At 36.5% G+C, this 24258-nt stretch overlaps 2 protein-coding genes across 7 annotated transcripts in view; both read right to left on the bottom strand.

The window, feature by feature from the left end:
- Positions 1-111: 111 nt before the first annotated feature.
- On the bottom strand, positions 112-8222 carry stk17b (serine/threonine kinase 17b (apoptosis-inducing)). The gene is given in 7 exon segments (NM_200535.1): positions 112-850; positions 1394-1573; positions 2479-2527; positions 2642-2768; positions 3416-3554; positions 3645-3857; positions 8090-8222. Coding segments are annotated over 7 exon segments (1065 nt in total). The 5' UTR covers positions 8209-8222; the 3' UTR covers positions 112-612.
- A 908-nt stretch (positions 8223-9130) lies between these two features.
- hecw2a (HECT, C2 and WW domain containing E3 ubiquitin protein ligase 2a) overlaps positions 9131-24258 on the bottom strand; it is a 36784-nt gene continuing 21656 nt past the window's right edge. For 3 of the 6 annotated variants that reach the window (XM_073912715.1, XM_073912716.1, XM_021478948.3), the window contains 14 exons: positions 23027-23111; positions 22679-22775; positions 22464-22547; positions 20138-20226; positions 19775-19895; positions 18107-18220; positions 17716-17868; positions 17530-17628; positions 17301-17430; positions 15338-15484; positions 15115-15229; positions 14946-15031; positions 14254-14366; positions 9131-14162 (listed from right to left, as the gene is read on the bottom strand). In XM_073912715.1, the coding sequence (XP_073768816.1) occupies positions 14051-14162; positions 14254-14366; positions 14946-15031; positions 15115-15229; positions 15338-15484; positions 17301-17430; positions 17530-17628; positions 17716-17868; positions 18107-18220; positions 19775-19895; positions 20138-20226; positions 22464-22547; positions 22679-22775; positions 23027-23111 (1545 nt within the window). In that variant the 3' untranslated portion in view covers positions 9131-14050. The remainder of the gene's footprint in view (positions 14163-14253; positions 14367-14945; positions 15032-15114; positions 15230-15337; positions 15485-17300; positions 17431-17529; positions 17629-17715; positions 17869-18106; positions 18221-19774; positions 19896-20137; positions 20227-22463; positions 22548-22678; positions 22776-23026; positions 23112-24258) is intronic. The other 3 variants (XM_073912718.1, XM_073912719.1, XM_073912717.1) reach the window with 1 other exon arrangement.

Below are 24258 nucleotides of genomic sequence, written 5' to 3'. Positions count from 1 at the left end.
CTTATCTGATGTTTAACACTCCAATATTAGTATGTGAATAAAGCGATCATGTCTTTTGAGTAGTAAAAACATTCATTTCAGAGGGAGCTTAAAAATGAAGCTTTTTTTTTCTTTTTTTTAAAGTTTTGGGTGAAGAAGAGATTTGAGCAATGGTGTCTGTCTGATTTGACCAAAAACAACAAGGCAAGTAAAATAAGCCAGAATTGTAATTCTGTGGTGAAGTGACCCTTTAAAACCCCTGGCACACTTGAGCACTCCGACTTGTTTAAGTGCAGAAATCAAATCTAAGGGCTGCAGGAAATAAAATCCATACTGAATATCAATTAAAATAGACAATGTTCAAATTAATAATTTAAAATGCAAACATGACATGAAAAAGCTCATCTTGAAACAGGACACCAACATACATATTTAGATTCTCACTACTATAATATTACACCAGATTTTGCCCTTTTTTGAAATGATCATCTTTGGTCAACCAAAGGATGGTGAAAACAGCTTTAGGACAGAAGCATGTTTGCTGGTGCTGTGTGGGCCAATACTTGAGCCAGCAAAAAAGAGGCCACAAATGTGACATAATGCTCTATAGTGCAAGGGGCTTTCCCTTTAGGATCAGCATAAGTTGTCACCGTCGCCCGTGGCTGACATGTCCTCGTCGAAACGAAACCTCTTGGCGTGCGGCGAGTCCAGAATGTTCTCCTTGTCTTCAGGGTCCTCAGGTGGAGCAGACCACTTCCCACCAAAACTCCTTTCCCGAGGAGTGCGTGGGGTCATGGGGACCGGATCAGAACCTGGATACTGAAGCCACAGCCAGGGATGGGTCATGCAATCGGCTGCACTGGGACGGTCTCTGATAAAGTAGGGGAGAATTCATATCAAGGCCACTGATAAGTGAAAAGTAATCTGAAACTGACTATTGTGAACATTCCATAGTACATCAACTTGCTTAATGTGCCATCTTTCCTAACAACAAACCTGTTTGCTTCCATTTTTACTAAACAGACTTCATCTGTTCTCAGTTATTTAGATTCTGAAATGTTCTCTTGAGTGTCAAAACAAATGAATAGAAAATGAAACCTGCACTTTGTACTAGATGATAACCAGTAGTTATATGGGAATGTAAAAAGTCAATACTGCGCCATAAAAAGCATGATCTTTGGACATTTGTTAGCCTACCACTTTCTATCTGAAACTGTGTAATGCGTAATAAAACTGTAAGAGCCAGATTAATCACTGCTCTGGAGGTGGTAAAGTGCTTTCCATAGCCCCTATATCACTTGAATATGTATGTAGAAGCAGTAGCCTGTGTCATTTTGCACAGTAAAATGCAAAAAAGCTTCACTTCCTCTTACTGTCTGAAATGAGAGTCGTTCAGATTCAAGGACACACTCACTCTGGCGCTTTGACCAGCAGTTTCCGGATGAAGTCGACAGCCAGTTCAGAGACCCTTGAGAAGGTCTCTCTGCTATATTCCACGTTCACCTGGGAAACATTTAGGAAGGTCTCTTGTTTGTCATCGCCAGCGAAGGGAGACTCTCCTGTCACCAGCATATAAGTGATCACACCCACACTCCTGATGGCAAGAGATATGAGTGTTTAGAAAAATAATTCCTGACACAAAACACGGCATGTCATTTGTTAGCAGGAGCTTTGACTTGAAATGAATACCTTAGTTCAGTAAGAAATGTTAGAAGACTTAAAAGACTTTTAAAAAATATGAAGTTAATCTGACTTTGTTCATTAAGGAATCCTGAAAAACATCTAATTCAAAACGTAAATCAAAATACTGCGTCCAAAAATGTTCTCGTAACTGGCTGCTCAGTGTTCTACTCATAAAGCAAACCTAAATCACTCAATCTCAATTAAGAAAAGCACACAATGGCAGAGTTTTGATAAACTAAGATTATTAAAACATGAAACACACATATCATGAATTACAAAGGTATTATCTCTGTATTAAGGTATTACAAAATTATCTCTGGGTAGTCGCTTTGCTCAACTAAATTTCCCTAGAAAAAAAAATCCTACCAGTTAAATCTGAGTAATAGAGTCATGAATGTGCAGCTTGATGCAAAGACCAGTGGTAAAGGTCAGGATTTTATTAATATAATACATACAACTTTGGATTTGGTTTATTAATCATATTCTCCCAGAGCATACTGTTTACTATTCACTCCCTAATATGGACCAGTATGGGCAAAACCTCTTTAAATATCCCCATTGTGGGGAATAAAGTCAAGAAAGAAGAGCAAAGAACATTTGAACAACAGTTTTGCATGAACTATCCTTTTAGAGAATATAATAGACAACTTATAGAATGCCCAGTAATTCTGACTAACCAATTTCTCTGAACCAAGCAAAACATTTTCTATCAAGCAATAAAACTTTCACAAGCTTTTATCATTTCATTCATATCTGTGTCATTTCCAGCTGGGAAATGTGTTCATTGAAACACCTGATGATAAAGAAGAGACTCACCAGAGGTCTGTTGCTGTGGTGATTGGTTCATAGTTCAGAATTTCAGGAGCTGGAAATAAGACCAAAAAATTTTAATTACTAAAATAATTACTGTCACTGAGTATGAAGTGTTGACCACGTATGTAGAGATCTGTGTGGATTTGAAGAAGCTGAATGAACTTACCTACATACTCAGGGGTTCCCAGAATCTCTCGGAGCTCCCAAGCAGAACCCAACCTGCGGGCCAATCCAAAATCCACTATCTTTATATCCCCCAAAGGGCTCAGACTTGTCAAGAGAATATTCTGGGGCTGCATGAAAAAAACAATGCTTCAGTAAATGTATGTAGTATATTTTAGAAATTTCTAAATTAGATGGCAGCAGCTGGTTTAGTCCAAAAAAAAGTATAATATATATATATATTTTTGCATTTGGGTCAGTGCACATTTTCAACACAAACAAACCTCTAAGGGGTTTGTCTGAAAGCATACCGAGACCACCTCTTTGAGCAAGTCTCGGTACACTTGTTTGGCCAACTTTTGGTGTGCACCAGAGTATGACTGCTGCTTTCAGATCTGCCCAAATGAACCGCACCAAAAAGACCAACAAACTCCGGTACGTTTTAACCAAACTAAATGAGGCAGGTGTGAAAGCACCCAAAAAGGGATCGTTCACCCATAACTGAAATTTCTGTTTTCATTTACTCAATTTTCATTTGTTACAAATCTGTTTGAGTTTATTTTTTTAGCACAAAAATATATATTTAGAAACATGTTGGTAACCTGCAACTTATAACTTCCATTGCGTTTGATTTTCCTGCTATGGAAGTCAATGGCTTTTATGTTCAACAGAAAAAGGAAACTCATAAAGGTTTTGGAACCACTTAGGGGTGAGTGAACTATCCCTTCAAGCTCAGAATGTGTTCAATGATGGTGTTAAAAGCAGCCATGTATCTGACCTTTAGGTCCAGGTGGACCACGCTGCTCTGGTGCAGTAGGTGAATGCCCTCAAGCATCTGTCTGATGAGACGAGTGATCTGACCTTCAGGCAGCAGCTCATCTGACACACAGTGGTTAAATATCTCACCACCCGCCGCGCTGGTAAACAAACACCGTCAGAGTTATTCCTAATGACCTTAACGATCATCCAATCAACGATAATGTATCTTATCATTAATAAGCACTCACAATTCCAGCATCAGAACCAGGTCATAATCAGTCTCATATACAGCGTTCAAGTTCACCACCCGAGGGTTGTTCTTGGCTGCCTCTAAAACAGCAATCTCGTGAATGACATCTGCTCTGCAGTCACGACCTCGTCGCCGCTTCTTGATGAACTTTGCAGCAAAGACTTTACCTGTGGTCTTTTCCACACAACGCTTAACCACTGCAAACTTCCCCCTGAGGGAGAAGAACAGAGACACAGAGATTGAGAAGGAGTAAAGTAAAATCAAAACAGAAATCAAGACACGTGGGACATTTTGAGCAATAAACGAAGTAAAGTACCTAAAGTTTTATTATTTTTTTATACTTGTGATGGACTGAAAGATGGCATCATGTGCACACATTCAGGGGCACCTGTAGCAGATCTCTCTCTCACCACAGCTATTACTGACACACATAGTTATTAACTGAGTCAAACCCTCCATTAGATGTTCTCACAGTTTAATATCAGGTTAGATGACTGATGTGGGCCAGGCTTTGCGAGAGAAACTGCAATTATGGTCACAGAATGAACAGGTGAGATATCAGGCTACAAGCATCTACTCAGAATCAATCCTATAATTCCTAGGACCAAACTATGGCTCTTCTGCTGTGTCCATCATCCTTAAAACAATTGTTCATCATACTAAATGCAGAGTAGGATTGCACAATATTGGAAAAATATGACATCATCATTCTGCTATGAATAAAATTTCTCCAGATGGCTTGAATTTGAAAGTAATTAATTTATTCAGATAGATTTTGTAAGGGAGTGAAACATGCATAAAAAAATAAAACATACTGTAAGCATAGACAAATCTTCAGATCAAGAATAAATCTTTCCTTAATAAAGTCAGTGATAGCACAATTTCTTGTGCCTGAATGCTTTACACTGCAACATGCTTTAAAAACACAGGCGGATGATAAACTTTTACTCTATTATGGTTAAACTCTGCAGTGACTTCACGAATCACACACACGTTCTGAACTGTGACTCTTGGTCAACTTTAATTCTAACTCAACACTGTATATCCCAGCATGAAGCTGAATTGATATAATGCACAGCCCTAAAGCAGAGTCATAATGTACTGTATTCTACATCCTTATATCTTGGAACCAAGCCAAAGCAGACAGCCAAATTTCAAATAGTAATAATTTGTTAAGTATATTTTTTAATTTAGGCATGGGCTGGTATAAGATTCTGACGGTATGAAAACCTTGGATAAAAATATGGTTTCACGGTATCACATTATTGTGATTACGACCTTAAATATATTCTTTTTAAAAGTCTAGGTAAAATTTTCTTTCCCTCACTGAACACAATATATTTTATTTTAAAATAAATTAAAAATATTTTGGACCACTAGCTTTTGATGTTGATTCATTTTCTGCTGGAAAAACCGTTGCCCTAAAAAAATAAATATAGTTGTGAAAAACGTGTATACATAAAAAAAATAAAAAAAACTTACAGAATCTATACCTTAGGATGGTATAACAGAAAACTTTTGTGGTTTTAAAACCTTTTCCAAACCATAGTAAACATTGAAACCGGTTACCATCTTATGATTTTTAATTTGCAGTTTATTCCTGTGATGGCAAAGCTGGCATATCCAGCAGCCATTACTCCAGGTAAATTATCCAGTAATTTGATCCTTCAGAAATCATTCAAATGATGACTCTAAAGTTGGGCTGCTTAACATTTGTTGTAGAAACCACATGAAGCGTTCAGAAAATATAAATGTGATCAATTTTATTATAAATCAATCCTCATAAATATAAATATTTATAGTTAGGGTTGTCGCAATACCATTAAATCATCCTACGATACTATAGCAGCTGAAATATCAGGGTACCAAATAGTATTGAGATACTGTAAGTCATAACTCAAATTATAAAGAAAATTGTCAGAAATACTATAGTTTACATGTTATAATAGCTGTACTTGAATTTAATTCATAATTCTCTTATTATTGAAAAAAGTATTATTTGCACATCCCTTCACCTAAAATGTATTCATTCTTTTTGTCTATTTTGTAGATAACTGGCCAACAACAAAAAAAATCATTAAAATAAAGATACAAATTATACCAGACAAAATTTGTTACAAAACAAGCATTTTTCCAACAAAATTAGGCTATATGTTGTTGTATATGTCTATTGTTGCACAAACGTGAGCATTTTAGTGACTTTTCCACATTCAACATTATCTATTGTAGAAAGACTGTTAATGACGATACGTCATTACGATTTTAATATGACGCTTTAATATTTTTTCTTCAGGTCAGAATAAATCAAAACAAAAAGTGCCTTATCAGAGGAAATATTTAAGTAAAATTTTCCATCACAGCAGAATTCAACTCATATCTTCACATTTCTCTGCACAGAACTGCACCTCCCTCCACAGATACAAATAATACATCTTCACACCGACAAGATAAAACTGTAAGCGAACTTGTGAAATGATTTCCTGTTAAACACGGCTAGTACCACAAAAACAACCCGAATATGGCTGTATGCAAATGGTGCAAGAGAAAGAGGAAGAGACCAATGTCACTTCCTTTTTCTCAGTATTCACAGTACAATCAACAGCCGAGCACAAAACTGGGTCTGGTTCCCACATGGGTTTCCTTCCTGCAAGCACCAAAGCCTTGCTGTAGAGCACTGACACACACATATTAGTCACAGTTCAGTGAGCAAGGTCTTTCAAATCCTGAATAGCTAAAATGGACAGACTTTACACAGCGAACAACTTCAGTCATGCTTACACTTTCACTCAAAATTAACCAGGGACACATCTATTTAGTTCATATGTTTGCATGTGATTTGAGACCACAATACTTCCCTCAATGGAAATAATCACCAAGGCCAGCTGTTTACAAGTTAAGGATGAAAATAGTTTTTAGTTTAAAACTATATTAGAGCTTATAATAAAGCTGAACATAGTTTTTCTTGACAGGGTTTCTGCAGGTTTCAAGTACAATTTTTACTTGACTTTTTTAGACATTTTTAAGACCATTATGAATGACATTTTAGACTCGTAAAAGGCTAAACGCTAAGGAATTTTTCAAATAGCCCAGATGGCAAACATTTTTTATTAACCCTTTAAAAATTATTATAACGTAATACATTTAATAATAGAATAAATTAATAATAAAAAATTAATTTTGATATTTCTTAGCAAAATATTTTAAACATTGTGTAAAAACAAGCGAGCTCTAATTGTATCCATACAATTCTTTCCAACATAAACCTAATAAATAAAAAGGAACAAATGTTTAAAAAAAATTAAGAACTATAATAAACTAAATCTATGCCCAATAATCTGTCCAGGTCGTTGTCCTCAGCAGTTAATAGAAATACTTGGAGCACTTAAAAAAAAGTTATTTAATGAAAAAATAATAAACCATTGTGATAAATAGAGTTAAACATTACCTTTTAAAATAAAAAAAATAGTTTTATTGAGATAGATTGCTGGTGATTGTATGGGTTTTGGCCAGATTGGGTAGCAATACATGAACAAAGGAAAATTAAGACCCGTTTAAAAAAAGATGCAAGACCTACAACACAACATTTCAGTAGATTTAAGACTTTTTAAGGCCTAAAATTTAGATTTTGAGATTTAAGACATTTTAACATGCCACAAAAACACTGTGTTTACTTTCATTATTATTTATTTTTTATTATCTTAAAAATGATCACTATCATAATTGTTAACATGATTAACAACAGACGTTGTAAAAAGCGTTTATGTATAAAAAAAAATCTTGTTACGGCATTTTTAAAACAAGTTTAATTTGATTTCATATTTTAAAAGACTTCATATTTAAAGATCACAGTGCAGGACAGAAATCCTTTATTACCTGTATATATAACTAATAATATTTAGTTATATTATAATTATAGCTTATATATATATATATATATATATATATATATATATATATATATATATATATATATATATATATATATATATATATATAAAACTAATAATTATGTTTGCCAAATATATATAACTGGCTCATACACAATGATTACAGCGTGAAAGATAATACATATTAATATTTCTATAAACCAAGACGGCTTAAATTAATCAGTTGATAAGATGTTATTCTAATCTTTCAGTTAATCAACATATTAAAATGATTTCTGAAGGATCATGGTGTAACCCTCTGGAGTAATACTAAATCTTTGCATTCAAAGGAACTGATGCAGCTAAAAAATATATAAAGTAATTCCCTAAAAACTTTTAAAGAAGACATGAAGTTTGATTATACATTTGATAACACTTCTGTATCTGATAACTTCCTGATATATGAAGACAATTGTATTGAGTACAACAAACATATTAGTGATCATCAGTTTTGCAATATCATCATAACATAACATCAAACGCATACAGGCTTCAGACATGGGAGTATTTTACACACCTGCCCAGTTCTTTGCCTATGTCAAACAGGGTGTCCAGAGGATCCGTGTGGATGTGAGAGTGAATCTCTGACAGCAGAGCCGAGGACCCACTGCGACTGTCCAGCCTCCTCCGGGCCATCGCCACCAGTGTCCAGTCAAGTGTGCAGACTGTTGTTATCACTTAACCAGCACTGCTCATGTTCAGTCACCACCAGGAAGAAGTAAAAAAAACACCCACTGCCACCGGCCTCCTGGCGGTGCTCACACCGTTTAAAAAAAAGGTTTCAGAAAGACAGTGTTTAGTTCGCGGTTGTTTAGCAAATGTTGACAACAAATCTATTCGCTTCCCTGCCGTGAGTTTAACTGTTAGTTGTGCTTGGACACCGTAAGTTAACTGATGCTAAGAGCCTCTAAGTTAGCTAGCGCAGATTAGCTCACGTAAGGCTAGCCCTCGACGACACCGCTAAAAGTTCTTGATTAAACTCCGTTCTTTACTCAAACGAAAGCATGAACAGATTCGCCTCATTTTGTTCAAAATACACTCCAACCGACCGACAGACAGAGAGACAGCTCTTTCTTACACGCAGGACAAAATCACGACATAAAGTTTAGAGCGGACACCCTCTTCCTCTTCTCAAGGGAACAACAGCTGTAACGTTAGTTCAGCAGACAAACTGTTCAATGAACTCTGGATAAAGTTGAGCCGCAAGTAAACACGTTCGACGGCTAATTCATGCTGAGGTAAAGTCGGTTTTTGGATTCCTGGATTCAGTTTGCCTCTTGTCCGCCGGCTCTTCAGTTTCAAATTCTGCCCTGATGCCAGTGCGAGCAGCGAGGCATTACGTCACCACCATCGTCATCGTCGTGATCGTTTAGAAATCGCCCATTGTACCACCATAGATAGATAGATAGATAGATAGATAGATAGATAGATAGATAGATAGATAGATAGATAGATAGATAGATAGATAGATAGATAGATAGATAGATAGATAGATAGATAGATGTGACTTATAATTGTTGTTTTAATATAGATAATTCCTCATAACATCAGTCATTCATTTGGTTTAGTATGGATTTATTATTTTTTTACACAGGTTATTTGTGTTCTCATTTGTGTTCATTGTTTGCTAATCAGTTTTGCCTGAAATGCTAAGGAGCTGGATCTTTTCAGCTTTTGGTATTCTTCCCTGTAGACAACTGAAGTAGAAACAGGACTTTGGACGATGGCAGGTGAGGTTGATTAGCCTGACAGAAAGATAAAATGATTCCAGCAACACTTTTCCCCAAGTCTTATGACGGGAAAATTACCTGTGTTTCCTAAATGACACTAGCTTTAAATCACAAAGACCAAGACAATAAAAAGAGACCAGAATAGCACTCGAATTCCTGGTACATTCAGTGCAAAATATAATTTAAACACAGGACAAGACTGACATACATATATTACAGCTATTTACACAGATGGACACATCATGGAACACATGCAGGTACACATTTTCACCAACTGTTTTCAAGGGATGACTCCTTCAGCATCACATGACCAGCGACCACCAATACATTTCAATAACAGAGCAGATGAATTATGAAAAGTATGGAAGTGACACTTTGTTATTTATTAATTCTTTTATTTTTGTTACTAATCCCACATCCCACCCCTGATTAACAGCAACTCCTCATGCAAATTAAGCTAACCTGGACTCGTGTTGTTCACTAATTCCAGCATGCAATATCAAGCTATGACACAACGCCATCTAAGGGTCAAACTCAGATACTGTTTCTTTGACCCTGCATGCAGTATTTTATCCATAGATCAGTTACATAGAGAAAGGAGCTGTTTTAAGACAAATCCATAATCCTAGGATATATCCGTGCTTTGGCCAGATCAGCATTTGTGTGATGTGAAGGCGTGATTTTGTATATTGCGTGTGTCATGTCTTGTGGAAGGAAAATACATGTCTGTAAACAAGGGGTGCGACTTGTCACCCACAAATGAGAAACTTTACATCTGTTATTTGAGAGTTTAGCTCTGACACATGGTGACTGTTCCATTATTACACCATTTCCAAAACACTTCATACCACTTGTGCAAGGGTGTTACAGTTCTTGTCATATCTTATCCCTTTCACTTACTGATTTTTCAATCAGTTTTACTGGTTTCACCAACTTCAGCCCTGATTTTAAGTTTCTCCATCTGACTGCACAACCATGATAACCATGATATTATACCCAACTACGCGTTTTAATAAAGATGATATCAAGGCCACTGTTTGTGTCTAACGCCACAGTTAAGAATAAAAGGTCTCCTTATGATTAACCCTAACAACAAATCTACTTTCCTGAAAAACAAATATCTGTTGCACACATTGCACATGGTGATCAGTGTTTATACATTCATAGTTTTATGAAGAGATTGTTCATCTAAAAATAAAACTTTGCTATATATTTGCTCACCCTCAGGCCATCCAAAAAGTAGACATCTTTTTTTCCTTTGCTGAAACTGATACATGGTGTTTCATAGACTGCAGCTTTAAAATGAATGTCTGTGTCTAGTGAAGACACTTTGAAGTCTAATGAAGCCCAACAAGCAGTCTGTGCAAGAAACTGAACATTATTTACAGCAGTATAATCTTTAATCAACAGACACTCAACAGTCCTGAGTGTGTTGACGATTCCCATAATGATTGCAGACATAAACTTACACATGAGCTGTTTGGATTTGTGTGTTGTGTTCTTTATCAAAGTGGTCCTAAATTGTGCTTATCCTGAATGCTGCAGCCCACATACAAAAGTAACATTATGTCCAAATGTCTCAGATAGCTAACATTTGACATTTCATTTATCACTTCACAACAAGCTGTTTCAAGAGTTCACACTTAGCTGATGATTGATAATAAAGCGTATTTGGCATATTGTCCCAGGAGCGAGCCCTGAGCTCAGAATATCCCTGAGCCCGGGGCTCCCTCATGTTTGAATGGCGAGAGGAGAGTTTGAGCTCAGGTAGGTCTCGAGAACTCCCGTTTGTGGTTGTGCTGAGATATATCTGGCCATTCACACGGGGCTTCAGCATTAACGTTTGACAGAGGGCGTGTCTAAAGTTGGGGCTGACGCAATCATCATAGCAGCGTCAGCCAAAGAAATTAGTCAGCAATAGGCCATCGTCTGAACTGGTATATTTGCATACAGCGATCTGACTGGCTGACGCTTCCATCGGTGCTTGAAAAGTTGAGCAAGTCCTAACTTTTGCAGCAAGCAACGCCTCTGAAGCGGCGCTGACAGATCCACAATGCAGTTTGGGAAAGCCTGACGTCACCCATTCAAAGTGAATGGGAAGCGTTGAAGCTGACTCCCCGTGTAAATGGGGCGGGAGAGTTGTCTTAAGATGCTATATTGAAGTAGTCAATTTACTCATGGTGTATGTCTTTGGACGGTGGTGGGAAACCTAGGGAAAACCCACGCAAACACGGGGAGAACAAGCAAACTCCACACAGAAACCCCGACCGGTTCAGAGATGGGCCGAACCAACGGCAATTTTGCTGTGAGACAACAGTGCTAACCACTGGGCCACCGTGCCACCCTATCAAAGAAGGGGAGGAGTAGGGGTGGAAGGGGGGATTCTTCAAGACGAGGATGACTGGAGTAGAAAGCTCTGGTTATTTATAGTGTCAGTGTGTGTCAGTGTTCATCTGATTGGTGCAATATGCGGAGCTGATGCGGTACCAGTTGTGTTCAATCATAAGCACAAGATAACTTCTCAAAATAAGTTTATAAATAAACCACATTTAGTTCAGTTTCCTGCACACATTGTTTTGTTGCGTAAGGCTTCAATGTATTTTCAACAGTCACATCATTTCTGCAATATGCTTTTTATTTATTTCATTTTTTGGACTTTCAAAGTGCCAGCAGCCACTGACTTTGATGTTATGACTCCCAGAGGACCTTCGTTTCAGCTAAAACATTTATGAAAATCTGCTGGAAAAAAAAGTCACTTGCATGTTGAATGACCCAAGGATGAGTAAATTAACAGCAAATGTTAATTTCTGGGGTGAACGATCCCTTTAAGTAACATTTGTGGGTTGCATAAAGGTTTGAGAGGTGAATTAAAATGTGTGTATGTTACAAAGTACTGGTGTTTGTTAGTTAATCAGTGTTGTCCAACCAAAGTGAATTACTACATTTACAGTCCTCTGGAACAGTCTGGTGATAAATGTCTTGCTCAAGGGCACAAGAGGTGATAGAGGAACCATCTAGTTCATTTGAACCTAGGACGTTCAGGTTGCTATTCTACAACCACTAAGTTTGGTGCAAGAATCTCTCTAAGAGAGTGTGCATGCTCTTTTATGTGTTCATTCTCTTTTAAGATAGGAAAATTAGTAAACTAATGTTTTCAGAGCTGCAGGCAAGATCAACATTATTCAAACACAGAATCACATCCAGCAAAACCAAGAAAACCACAAAGCTTTCTTGACTGACAATGACATTACAGTATATCTTCATGACAGAGTTATTTTCTGTTAAGATATTTGTTCCTTCAAACCATGTTTGCATCTGGCTTTAAGATGCATTTTGTTTGATCTGATCACCAGCAGACAGGAGGCACACATTTGGTGATTTAATCCATCTCGTCCTATTTCAAGCACTTACAATATCCTGAATATTTTAGGGGTCTGTGAACAGGTGCACATATACCTGTACATCTATGTGTAGAAGTGATCGAAGAAGAACAAACACTTTGTTTAAATGTCTTGTTTACACTTATATTTATGGTTGTTCACTTTTGATCAGACCAGCAAAACTGCATCTTAACACCAGGTATAAACAGGGCCATAGAGACCATATCTTTATAAATAGACCATAGACTTAAAAAGACCATGCATCACCGCTTTCTTCCAGTGTAGAAAAGTGAAGCCAAAACATCACAAATTATGTCATTTGGAGATTGTGCAGTCATGCTCATGAGCTGAAGCCACACAATTCAAATTTCCGCTCAAACTCTTGCTGATCTAATTTAAAGAGCCCTATTTTATAGCATCAAATAACTACAAATGGAGATTTGAACAAATATCAGTGTGATATAAACTACGTAAATTGGTGGACACCATCTATGGGAAAATAATTTGAAATGTAGTTAAATGTGCAGCATGTCTGCTTAGGTTTGAATTAGATAAACTAAATTGGCCATAGTGTGTAGATGGGTATGTGGGTGATTTCCAGCATTGAGGGTTGTACTTGCGCTAGAAGGGCATCCGCTGGTAAAACATTTTCCAGAGTAACTGTTTTTTCTTTCTGCTGCTGTGCAACCCATGAGAAACAAGGAAACAAGCAAAAGGAAAGTGAGTGAGTGAGGTAATGAGATTTTTAAAGTGTCAATACCTTGTAGCAGCCTGGAAAATCTCCACTTTTGTCAGCATCTGTGATGCACACATAGACCAGAGGAAGGCAAGTTCAGCCAAGGATTTCCACAGTCCTATATCAATGTAATATGAACTTCCTAAAATTGCAAAGTGCAGTTGTTTTCTGTAAATTCTTCATTTGGTTAAAATCTCATGATTTTATATTGAGAGGGTGAGGTTTATGATCTGTTCTACATCCATTCAACAGGGGGCAAACAATGTTTTGGCTTCACTTATCAGGACACATGAGGCACACTCAGTCTAAAGCAAAGACCAAACCCAAGTGATCAAGACCCCGGCTCTGATTTCTGTGAATGTGAAAGTCTGTTTGGGTGAAGAATGAAATGCAGTTTTCACAGCAGGCTGTCGACTCCATACGGTATAGAACAAGAGTTGGCACTCGCTCAGAGAGTCACTAGATGACATACTGTATATTTCAGTTCCATAGACTCTGATAAAATGATTATGTAAGTGTCTGGTGACAAAGGCTGTAATAAAGAGTGAGGAATGATAATTAAGCCTGCACGCCAAGTCAGGTTTCGAGAACTAAGAAAAACAAATGAATAGCACTTTTGCTGTGACTGGAGCTCATTCCAGACCAAAGGTGCTGGTTTCCTCCACAGCCGTGACCATCTTCTCATAGAGCATGGAGAACGAGGGGTAGGGAGGGAGATCCAGTCGGTTAAAGCAGGTGTGAGCCCTACACAAACATATAAAGAAACATGACAGTAGCTGATTGATTATCAGTGCTGGTTAACATGTAAAGCCCACTCTAAAAATGCTAGCTGTACCGTGGGAGGGAGGTCACTTTGCCCCATTTCTCCACACAGAATCGGCGTGGACCATTACTGCCCCGCAGAGAGGCAAAGCCCTCATAGGGAATGCTGGAAGTTCCTGTTACAAACTGAAGGAAGACAGAGACACATGTTGACTCGGCTAATTTAATCTATGCAGAGAAGACTTTCGAAGTTTTGAATAGTGTTCATCTATACAGTACAAGCTCACTATGTAAAGCTAAATCTTTGATCTAAAATGAAGTACACAATTTTAATTAGTTTTAATACTTTTAATTTTATTTAAAGTTTCTTTTTCAAATTTTCCTATCAGAAACGCTATAATTATTTGATCCAAACCACACACATTGGTAATGGTGATTTATAGGGAAGGACATAGGTATATAGGCATAATGTATTCAGTCTGGTAAAAACCCCACCACTACTCCTGAACCAAACCATCACGAAAATTGAATTTATGTATTAAGTGTGTATTTTAAGAATTTTGATTAATAAACACACAAGGCATGTCCTCGTAAACCACCCTAATAGAATACTCATTTTTGTCATTATACAAATTTCTGTCCCTGTAAACCACCAAAACCAGTACAAATAAAGCCTTTATTGACACTTTTGATGAATTAAACATACTCTTTTAGATTAAAAAAATATCTTCCTGACCCCATATCCCAATTGAGATGTGAGAGTACCTGAAGGAGTCGTAGTCTCTGTTCATTGTTGAATCTCTCCACAGCAGCCCAGAACCATCGAATTACTATGTGGTTGTCATGATAACCTTTAAGAACAGTGATAATAAACATTTTCAGACATTCAGTGATATTTCATTAAAAAAAACACCTGGATCAGTTTCAGTAATACCTCCCCTGTATTCTGTGTTGTTTCTCCAGTCGGACAGGTCTATCTCTGCTGTTCCAGCAATGACCAGCTCCAGCTCTCGGGCATCAAACACTGAGACGAGCCGCACATCCACCACCTGCACAGGTACATGTTCTCAGATCAACATCCTGTTATAAGTTATTATTGTAATTTTGATTAGTTAATATCTTTATTAGTCATCATTATTCACAGATTCAGACTGTACCTCATAAAATCCTCGCACGAGACTCTCTGTCTGCTGAGCCACACCTCTCTCAATCCGCCACTTCACCATGCGCTCAATGTACTCTTTCTTGTTCTTGTCTGACACAGCGATGCCAGATCCACCCGGCTTTAGCTCACGTTCTGTTATCTGACATAGAAAAAAACTAATTATCAGTTTTTATAAAATCACAATAAACACGAGTACATAGACTTTATATCAATGAAGAAGCCAATATTTTTACGTAAGGATGAGTAAGGCTGTTTGTGAATGTAATATGTCTGTTTTAATCTGTTATTCCAGTTATATTTTGCTGTATAATAGCTGTACTTATTTTGCTGCTTGAAACTTCAAACTGGTAAATCTTACAATATTATTTTCATTCATTCATTTTTATTTCGGCTTAGTCCCTTTATAAATCTGGGGTCACCACAGCAGAATGAACCACCAACTTATCCAGCATAAGTTTTATGCAGCAGATGTTCTTACAGCTGCAACCCATTACTGGGAAACACCCATACACTCTCATTCACACACATATATCATGGACAATTTAGCTTACCCAACTCATCTATAATGGATGTCTTTCGACTTGTGGGGGAAACCGGAGCACCCAGAGGAAACCCATGTGAACACAGGGAGAACATGCAAACTCCACATAAAAATGGCCCAAATTCCACACACACATTGGCTCAAACCAGCAACCTTCTTGTTGTGAGGCGACAGTGCTACCCACTGCACCACCGTGCCACCCTATATTATTTTCATGCATTTTTAATTATAAACACACTAGCTAGTAGCTACAGTAAATAACTATACTGTTGCACTTAATAAATAATCTCATTATTTACTTTGTGCTCCTAATGATTCAGAAGTCTCACACATATACATTTAAATTGCCTCTGCAACAAAAAATAAGGTGGATACGAGCAAAAATATGAGCAAAACGTGGATACGAGCAAATAACCTTCCTAACCCTAACTCTAGGTGCTTTGTGTTTTGGTGGTTTGGTTGGCTGCTAGTGTTTTGGTAATATAATCATCGTACAGAGAAAAACATTTATTTCCTAACATGATTTTTCCACATTTTTGTGATTTTTATTTTACACAAAAAGAATAAGACATTTTTTTCATAGCATTCTTTCTAATATTTAGCAAGGATGGCAATAACACTGACCATGACTTTATATATTAAGCTTTGGAAAAAAAAAGACCATTTATGATTCTCAGAATCTCCAGGGTTATGGGATTTATCAGATATGTGTTGGTAAAATGCTAATATTTGCTATTTTATTCTCTGAAGGTAACAGCTGATAACGTATATTTTAAATTTCATATAAATGTAGAAGTACAAAATGATTAGTTTTTCAGAAAATGACAATTGATAATTTATGTATCTTTTTAAAAATCAGGAATATTCAAACAAATATTAATTTCTAAACTCATTTGTTAAAGCAAGTGTACTGTTTCTTCTAAATAAATAAATAAAACATTGCACCTTTTTTTGTAATTTTACGGAAGAAAAAAAAACTTCACACACAGACACACAATATACGTTTTTTTGTTTGTTTTAGTAAAAAGTGGGTACATTACATAGGTTTCCATTCACTTTATACTGTCCAAACCGTATATTATATTGCCCCTACCCCACCCTACCCCTAAACCCAACCATCACAGGAGTCAGTGTCCAGCTTTACTCTCTGATTAAACTCATCCTGTGTGATTTATAAGCATTTTGAGAAATGAGGACGTAACCAATGTTCTCACATTTCACCTCCTTTTTGTAATACCTGTGTCATACCCATGTCATTATACAGATCTGTGTCCTGATATGTCACAAACACACACACACACGCGCACACACACACACACACACACACACACACACACACACACACACACACACACACACACACACACACACACACACACACACACACACACACACACACACAAACCATTCCTACCTGTCCAAACACCTCCTCATTGACTGTAAAGGTGAGGTCCAGCATGTCCTCGATGTCATTATCCTTCATCCACTGCAAACTCTGATGAAACTCTTCATCCAGAAACTCTAGATCACTCAGATCACATGGACTGCACACACATAAACATTGCTCATGTGAAAAGAGCTGCACAAATTTTACATGTAAACTAAGAAACAAAAAGGGTGCTACAGTAAATATGATGACCCACATGCGGAGAAGGCCTTTGTAAAATGGTCGGGTGAAGAAGGCATCCAGCAGGTACTGATGAATTAGAGCAAGACCCAGAATGCGACCACTGAACCGGAACCTAAGAAACACAAAATCAGTCTAGACATACACTCAGACATCGCCTGTTAATGAAAATCATCCAGCCCTTCATCTGTGGGCTGATTACCACTCATGATGGTTGTCCACAAAGGCTGACATGGGGCTGATCTGCACAGTGTAAGTGTCATTAGCTGAGTATTCAAAGAGTCCATAGTATGGGTTAAAAAGCTCACGGGAAACCAGGAAGAAGAACTCCCTGGATGGACCACTATAGTCCAATCTGAAAAAAAAGAAATGAAACAGAAAAAAATGAAGGTTACTACACTATTTCAGATGAATGCAACTAGAGCTGAGTGTCACGATGCAATTAGATTAATTTTAATTTTACAAAATGTAAAGAGCTCTATATATTTAAGTGTGCTTGTTTGTGTGTGTGTGTGTGTGTGTGTGTGTGTGTGTGTGTGTGTGTGTGTGTGTGTGTGTGTGTGCTTTATATGACAGGAAACATATATACCAACCCTTCTTCTCCAACAAAGCTGACGTAAAGCCTGCTCCTTTGAAGGTCTTTGCGGGAATAACACATGATCTGATTGAAAGCGTCCTCAAGCAGGTGATCTCTTCTTATTATTAACCTAGACAGTGAAAAAAATACATCATAACACAACATAGCAGAGCATGTAAAGAAAAACAGAGGAATTAAAAGCCTTAATTTTTAGCAAAAGCATGGAGAGTTTTTACAATGATTGCTTTCTGGTGTATAATACATTGCCCCACATAATAAATTGAATTCCCACACAAATAACACATAAAACTCCTTTGTGAGTTTTGATTATCATAATAAGATGCTACATTTTGACAAATATGCAGATTTTTTTTGTATAAATATAAATCTAAGTTATAAATATAAATCTAAAAAAACTTGAGGAAAAACAGTATCATGGGAAGGAAAAGCATTTGTTTGTAAACTGCCTCTATACTGATTAGCGTGAACTACGAGCTTATAGCCTCCGACATGATGAGCTTGCAGTCATAAACACTTCAAAATAGGCTTGTAGTCACTTCCAATAGTTGTGTAATTTTCAAGGCAAAACATTAATCAAAGGGATAGTTCACACAAAAATGAAATCTTTCTCACGCGTCACATGTTCAAAACCTATTTTTGAGTTTCATTCTTCTGTTGAATGTTTACTTTGAAGAATGCTGCTGAATGGAGAATGGTTGATGGTAGTTCCCATAGTTTCTTTCCTACTATTTGGAGGTCAAGGAGTACCAGCATTTTTCAAAATATCTTCTGTATGTCTTAAACTCTGTATATATCTCAGGCTCCTGTATGTAGGTTATCTAATATTATGTATGACAATCATGACAATGATTAGTTTCTTTCATTGCCTTTGAAGTGAAATAAAACATAAACAAAGGAGGCTGAGGAAGACGCTCATTTTAAAAAAGGAATTCAGACAGCACTTAGAGGCTCTTGCCTCAGAACTCTTCATATATATTTAGAGAGAGAGAGAGAGAGAGAGAGAGAGAGCATAACATTTTATTTAGTTTCTTATGCTTGGATTTGTTAATGAATTTAACCATTACACTGCTTTTATTTGCACGGAAATATGCATTCTGTTGTTTGTTGTAGTTATCTTGTCTGCATTGTATTTGCAAATTTAGGAATGTATGATGATGTGTTTTTTTGTCTATGACTTTTTTTTTAACACAGCTGAGTAAGAGAGTTTCAGTTACCAATAATTATATTCAAATCTGGATCCCATTTCAGCAAAATTAACATCTGAGGTTTGAGATCACTAAGCAATACAGAATCAAATCAATACAAACAATATAAAAAAACAAACTTATTGAATCATCACTTATGTCATAATGCCCAGCCCTAACCTTTATACAAATAAAACAAGATAACTTCGCCAAATATGATTTGAAAAATGTTACCACACAATACATACTTTCAAAATAGCAGACAAAAAATACTATAAAAACTTTATTATACAGTGTATGACTTGTTCTGCCTGTTTGCTTGTTTGTTTGTTTGTTTGTTTGTTTGTTTGTTTGTTTTATAGCAATTAACTTTTTATCACTTATTATTTTAGTTAAACAATTAGATTTAGTTTAACAGAACAGAACAGGTTTTTTCACCCAATGGTCAAACCGAAAATGTTTTTGAAAATGGAACTCACTTCACTTTTCCTGGTCCCTGTCCGTAGCCCTTGGTCTCCATTTTGCGGTAGAAGTTTCTTAATTTGGCCTCAAAATCCCGCTTGTAGGGAGCAGGGGCTCGCGCATTAGCCCGTGGGGTTCCTGTGAGCAAGAGATTATATGAATACCTGGAATGAGCATGGAGAGATGAAACCCAGATTCTTCTTCTTTAATTTAAAATAAATCTGTATCATTTTGACAGGCTGTTTTAAACACATGCACGATCAGGTAACCACAGGGTCTGCCACTCTTTTATTAGCTTAGAATTTAGTCTGGTAATGGAGGATACAAGGCAGGAAAGGAAGGAAACTGGGAAAATTTGGGGGTCATGAGTGACCTCTCACCAGGGGAGCTCTGTGGGGACGCATGACAGTAGCTGGAGAGCAGTAAGGCATTGGGCGGAACATACGACATCACTTCCTCTTCAAACAGGCTGCAAGGAGAGAGGGTCAGGTAACAGCTGTGTTTTTTTAATTTTTAATCTGGGCTACGTGGACAAACTCATGCCATCACAAAATGCGCACACATTTAAAATCAGCAGCAACAACAAAAAAAAAACATATACACTACCATTCAAAAGCTTGGGGTGGTTTTTAACATTTGTTTAAATGTTTGGAAATAAATCTTTTAATCTCAACAAGCATTCCTTCAAATAAATCAAAATAGTTCAGAAAAAACAGTCATACTGTCAATTAGTTTTACAACATATGTATGCTGTTTAAAACACACATTTTTGTATCAATTCGTCTAAGGTTATCTATAAGCTAGTGTGCTCCAAAACAAAGAGACAATTCACATTTCATTTTTATGACATCACTGTGCACTTCAGCTTCTCATCAGATAGATTTTGGGCAATCAGATCAGACCCCTCTGAATATGAAGAGTTCAGATGCAAAAACCTTTAAGTGCCATCTGAAAATTTCTTCTAAAATGAGTATTTTCCTCGGGCTCTTATGTGTAGGTAAAGTAATTTCACCTTATTGAATGGCCTGGGTTGCTTCATTTGCCTTTAATGTGAAATAACTGAACATAATCAAAAAAGGCTAAGAAAAATCTTTATAGACTGTAGCTGTCCTTTTATAAATCGGACACGGTTTATCTAAGCTTAACTCTGGCTGGCCAAACTGTGATATGAATGAAAGGCTACTGGCTTCTACAATATGTCCCATCCAGTCTTGATGTTTCAGTTTAATTTGTTCTGGTGATGTTTAAATGTACAATGAGTGATTTTTGAAAAACACAACTGAAAAGTGGATCATACAGAAAACTAAAAAAAAAAACACTTCACAGCATTAAGGCCATAAACATTGAACATGACGGGGAGAAAAGAGAGCTCTCCCAGACATTAGCAAAATAAAGGTGATGTTGTTAATAAAGGCTCAAAATAAAGGCTCGGTGGTTAGCACTGTTCCCTCACAGCAAGAAGGTAGCTGATTTAAGTCCTGGCTGGGTCAGGTGGCATTTAAACTTTGCATGTTCTCCTCATGTTCACATGAGTTTCCTCTGGGTACTCCCATAGTCCAAAAGACACGCAGTACAGGTGAAATAGTTTGATAAATTAAATAGGCTGTAGTGTGTGTGTGTGTGTGTGTGTGTTTCCCAGCACTGGGGGTTGCCGAGTTGCAGCTGGAAGGATATCCGGCACATAAAACTTACGCCAGAGTAATTGACAGTTCATTTCACTGTGGCGAGCTCTGATAAATCAGAGACTAAGCTGAAGGAAAGTGAGTGAGTAGGTGGTAGAGAAAATACAAAAAGCTGACAAGGTCAGGGAATTACAGTCAGTCAAGAAGAATAATATCCGAGAAGTTTTCCACTGCTGGAGAGATGCTGAGCTTGCTTCTTTTCTTCTTGATACAAAAGTAATGTTGTTTATTAATGCTGCATCTCACAGAACTCGGGTATGATGTCTCCTGCTTTTATTTCCTTAACTGTCATCTTCATTCGTTGGTTTATTTTTTATTTAATATTTTCTTTCACTTTAGCTGTAATGAAGAGTCATTTATTTTTTTTTACACCTTCATGCCTAAAATGTCTGAACCTCTTCTACTGACTGACTGAGTTATCTGCCTCCAAAGTGCGTCGGAAAACTAAGATGCCATAAACTCCTAATAAAAATCACTGTAACCCTGTACTATTACTATATGACATGTGCAATATAAGTTAATTTAAGCTGTTCGTGAAAACTTTTGGCACTCATTTTTGCTCTGGTGAAATATCATCGGTATTTCACAGAAATCAATTGCATTTCTATTATTTATTTTCTTTGGTCCTTTCCTTTCTGAATTGAGAACAGAAAGCTAGAGAAACCCTTATTTAAGTCACTTTAAGGTTATTATAGTTCATAAAAAATGATCAAAACCAGAAAATTGCAATAAAATTAAAAGAGAAATTCTAAAAATAAAAACCAACCCAAACTATAATGAATAAAACAGGACTAAAATTACAGTGTACTTTATTTTAACATATGCGATGCATCATTGCTGAATAAAACATTGGCCAAAAAATAATAATAAAATGAAAAATGTAATCATACTGACCCCAATGTTTTGAACAGTACAATAGAGTAAATACAAACTCAACTAATGCATGCATGTCTGGGGCAAAGGGAAAGAGGCAGGCACACCATAAGCTGTATTTAAATATAATGCAAAATCTGCACACACTTACCTGAGCAACATAACCAGGTCTGCATCACTGGACAGACGAGTTAACCCTGTTGCCCCCTCATTGCGGATAAACTGAACCTTCTCCCTGAAAATAACAATATGAAACAAGACTTTAAGCATTGAGCTATGACAGCACAAACTCCTCAAGTGCAGAGCGAAATGAGTGACTCTCTGTTCACATCTGTTGTTGAATCATAAAACTGCAGATAAAAGTACCTAAGGGAATGGTTTCTCACAAGTTCTGGCTGTCTCTCTTGCAGGATCTCAAAAATGTTGGGTTGTCGCAAAAAGGCAACAATCTTATCATTATAGGCTGAAAAACACAGATGCGTAACATGTCAGTGCACATGTTTCGATACGTCTGTCTGTAAACACATGAGATCACATGCACACACACATGCGCACACACACACATGCGCACACACATGCGCGCACACACACACACACACACACACACACACACGCACACACACACACACACACACACACACTCACACGCGCACACAAACACACACACGCACGCATACACATACACATACACGCACAGACACAGCACACACTCACCCACAGGCACCAGGTCCTGATACTGACTGTTTCTAGATGACCGGCCCTGGACTGGAGGACTCGGGGAACGAGAGTCATCTCCAACCTGAAACATCAGAGCAGGAATCATACTGTATTTTCCTTATGAAAATATTCAAATGATCTTTTTATTAAAATGGTCTCCTTTTAAGATACATGCTTTGAGGAGCTTAAAATTGTTCCTCGATGACATCACTGAGAAAACCAAAACAATCTGAATTTGAATTGTGTTCATTTAAATTATAGAAAATTGTAATTTATTAAATCAGATTTTTTTATACGCTGTTAAAAATTATTTTAAATTAGAATTTCTTAATTTGAATTTCGTAACTTGAATAATAAACATCTGAAACTTAGGACAATGGAATTTTTCAGGCAGAATTGTTTATAGACAGATTTTCAAATTCCTAGACTGCAGATGTACAGTTTGTAAAAATACAGTTTCAAATGTTCAAAATGAAAAAATTTAGAGCATCAAATTCAACATCCTAAAATTCAAAATAAGAAATTCAGATTGTGAAATTCAGATTTAGCAGAAAGTAGGTCAGAGGTGATCAACAGGGAAGAGTAGATGATCACAGATCGTCAATCTAAGCATTTTGGCCAATCACTGAGTTTAAAAACTTTAGCAAGTTTGAAAATACGTCTATAAAAATTCCACCTTGAAAAATTCAGTTGTCCTAAATTTCAGATGTTCAATATCCAAGTTATAAAATTCTAATTCAAAATAAGAAATAAAAAAAAAAAATCACATTTATTAAATTACAATAGTCTATAATTCAAATTAATAAATAAACTCTGATTGTTTTGGCATATTACTAGCTCCATAATAAATTTTATATATATATATATATATATATATATATATATATATATATATATATATATATATATATATATATTTTTTTTTTTTTTTTTTTTTTATCTGTTTATTTATTTATTAGCATTATTATTCATGTAAAAAAATGGTTGTGTTGCTTAATATTTCTGTGGAAATTATAAAAAAAAAGTCAAGATTTCTGTTATGAATAAGTTGAAAAGACATTTAAAATACAAATATACATTTTATTTAATAAAATCTTACTGACCCCAATCTTTTGACTTTTAGTGTACATACAATAAATGCCAAAAATCCTGCAAGGGCCAACAATCCTGCATAATGCAGTCTTTATATTACACAATCAATTGCATAGAAAAAAATGTGCTAGACTGTG

This window comes from Danio rerio, chromosome 9, assembly GCF_049306965.1.
Source record: "Danio rerio strain Tuebingen ecotype United States chromosome 9, GRCz12tu, whole genome shotgun sequence".
Classification (NCBI taxonomy): Eukaryota; Metazoa; Chordata; class Actinopteri; order Cypriniformes; family Danionidae; genus Danio; species Danio rerio.
This window is presented reverse-complemented; position numbering and strand designations above follow the sequence as displayed.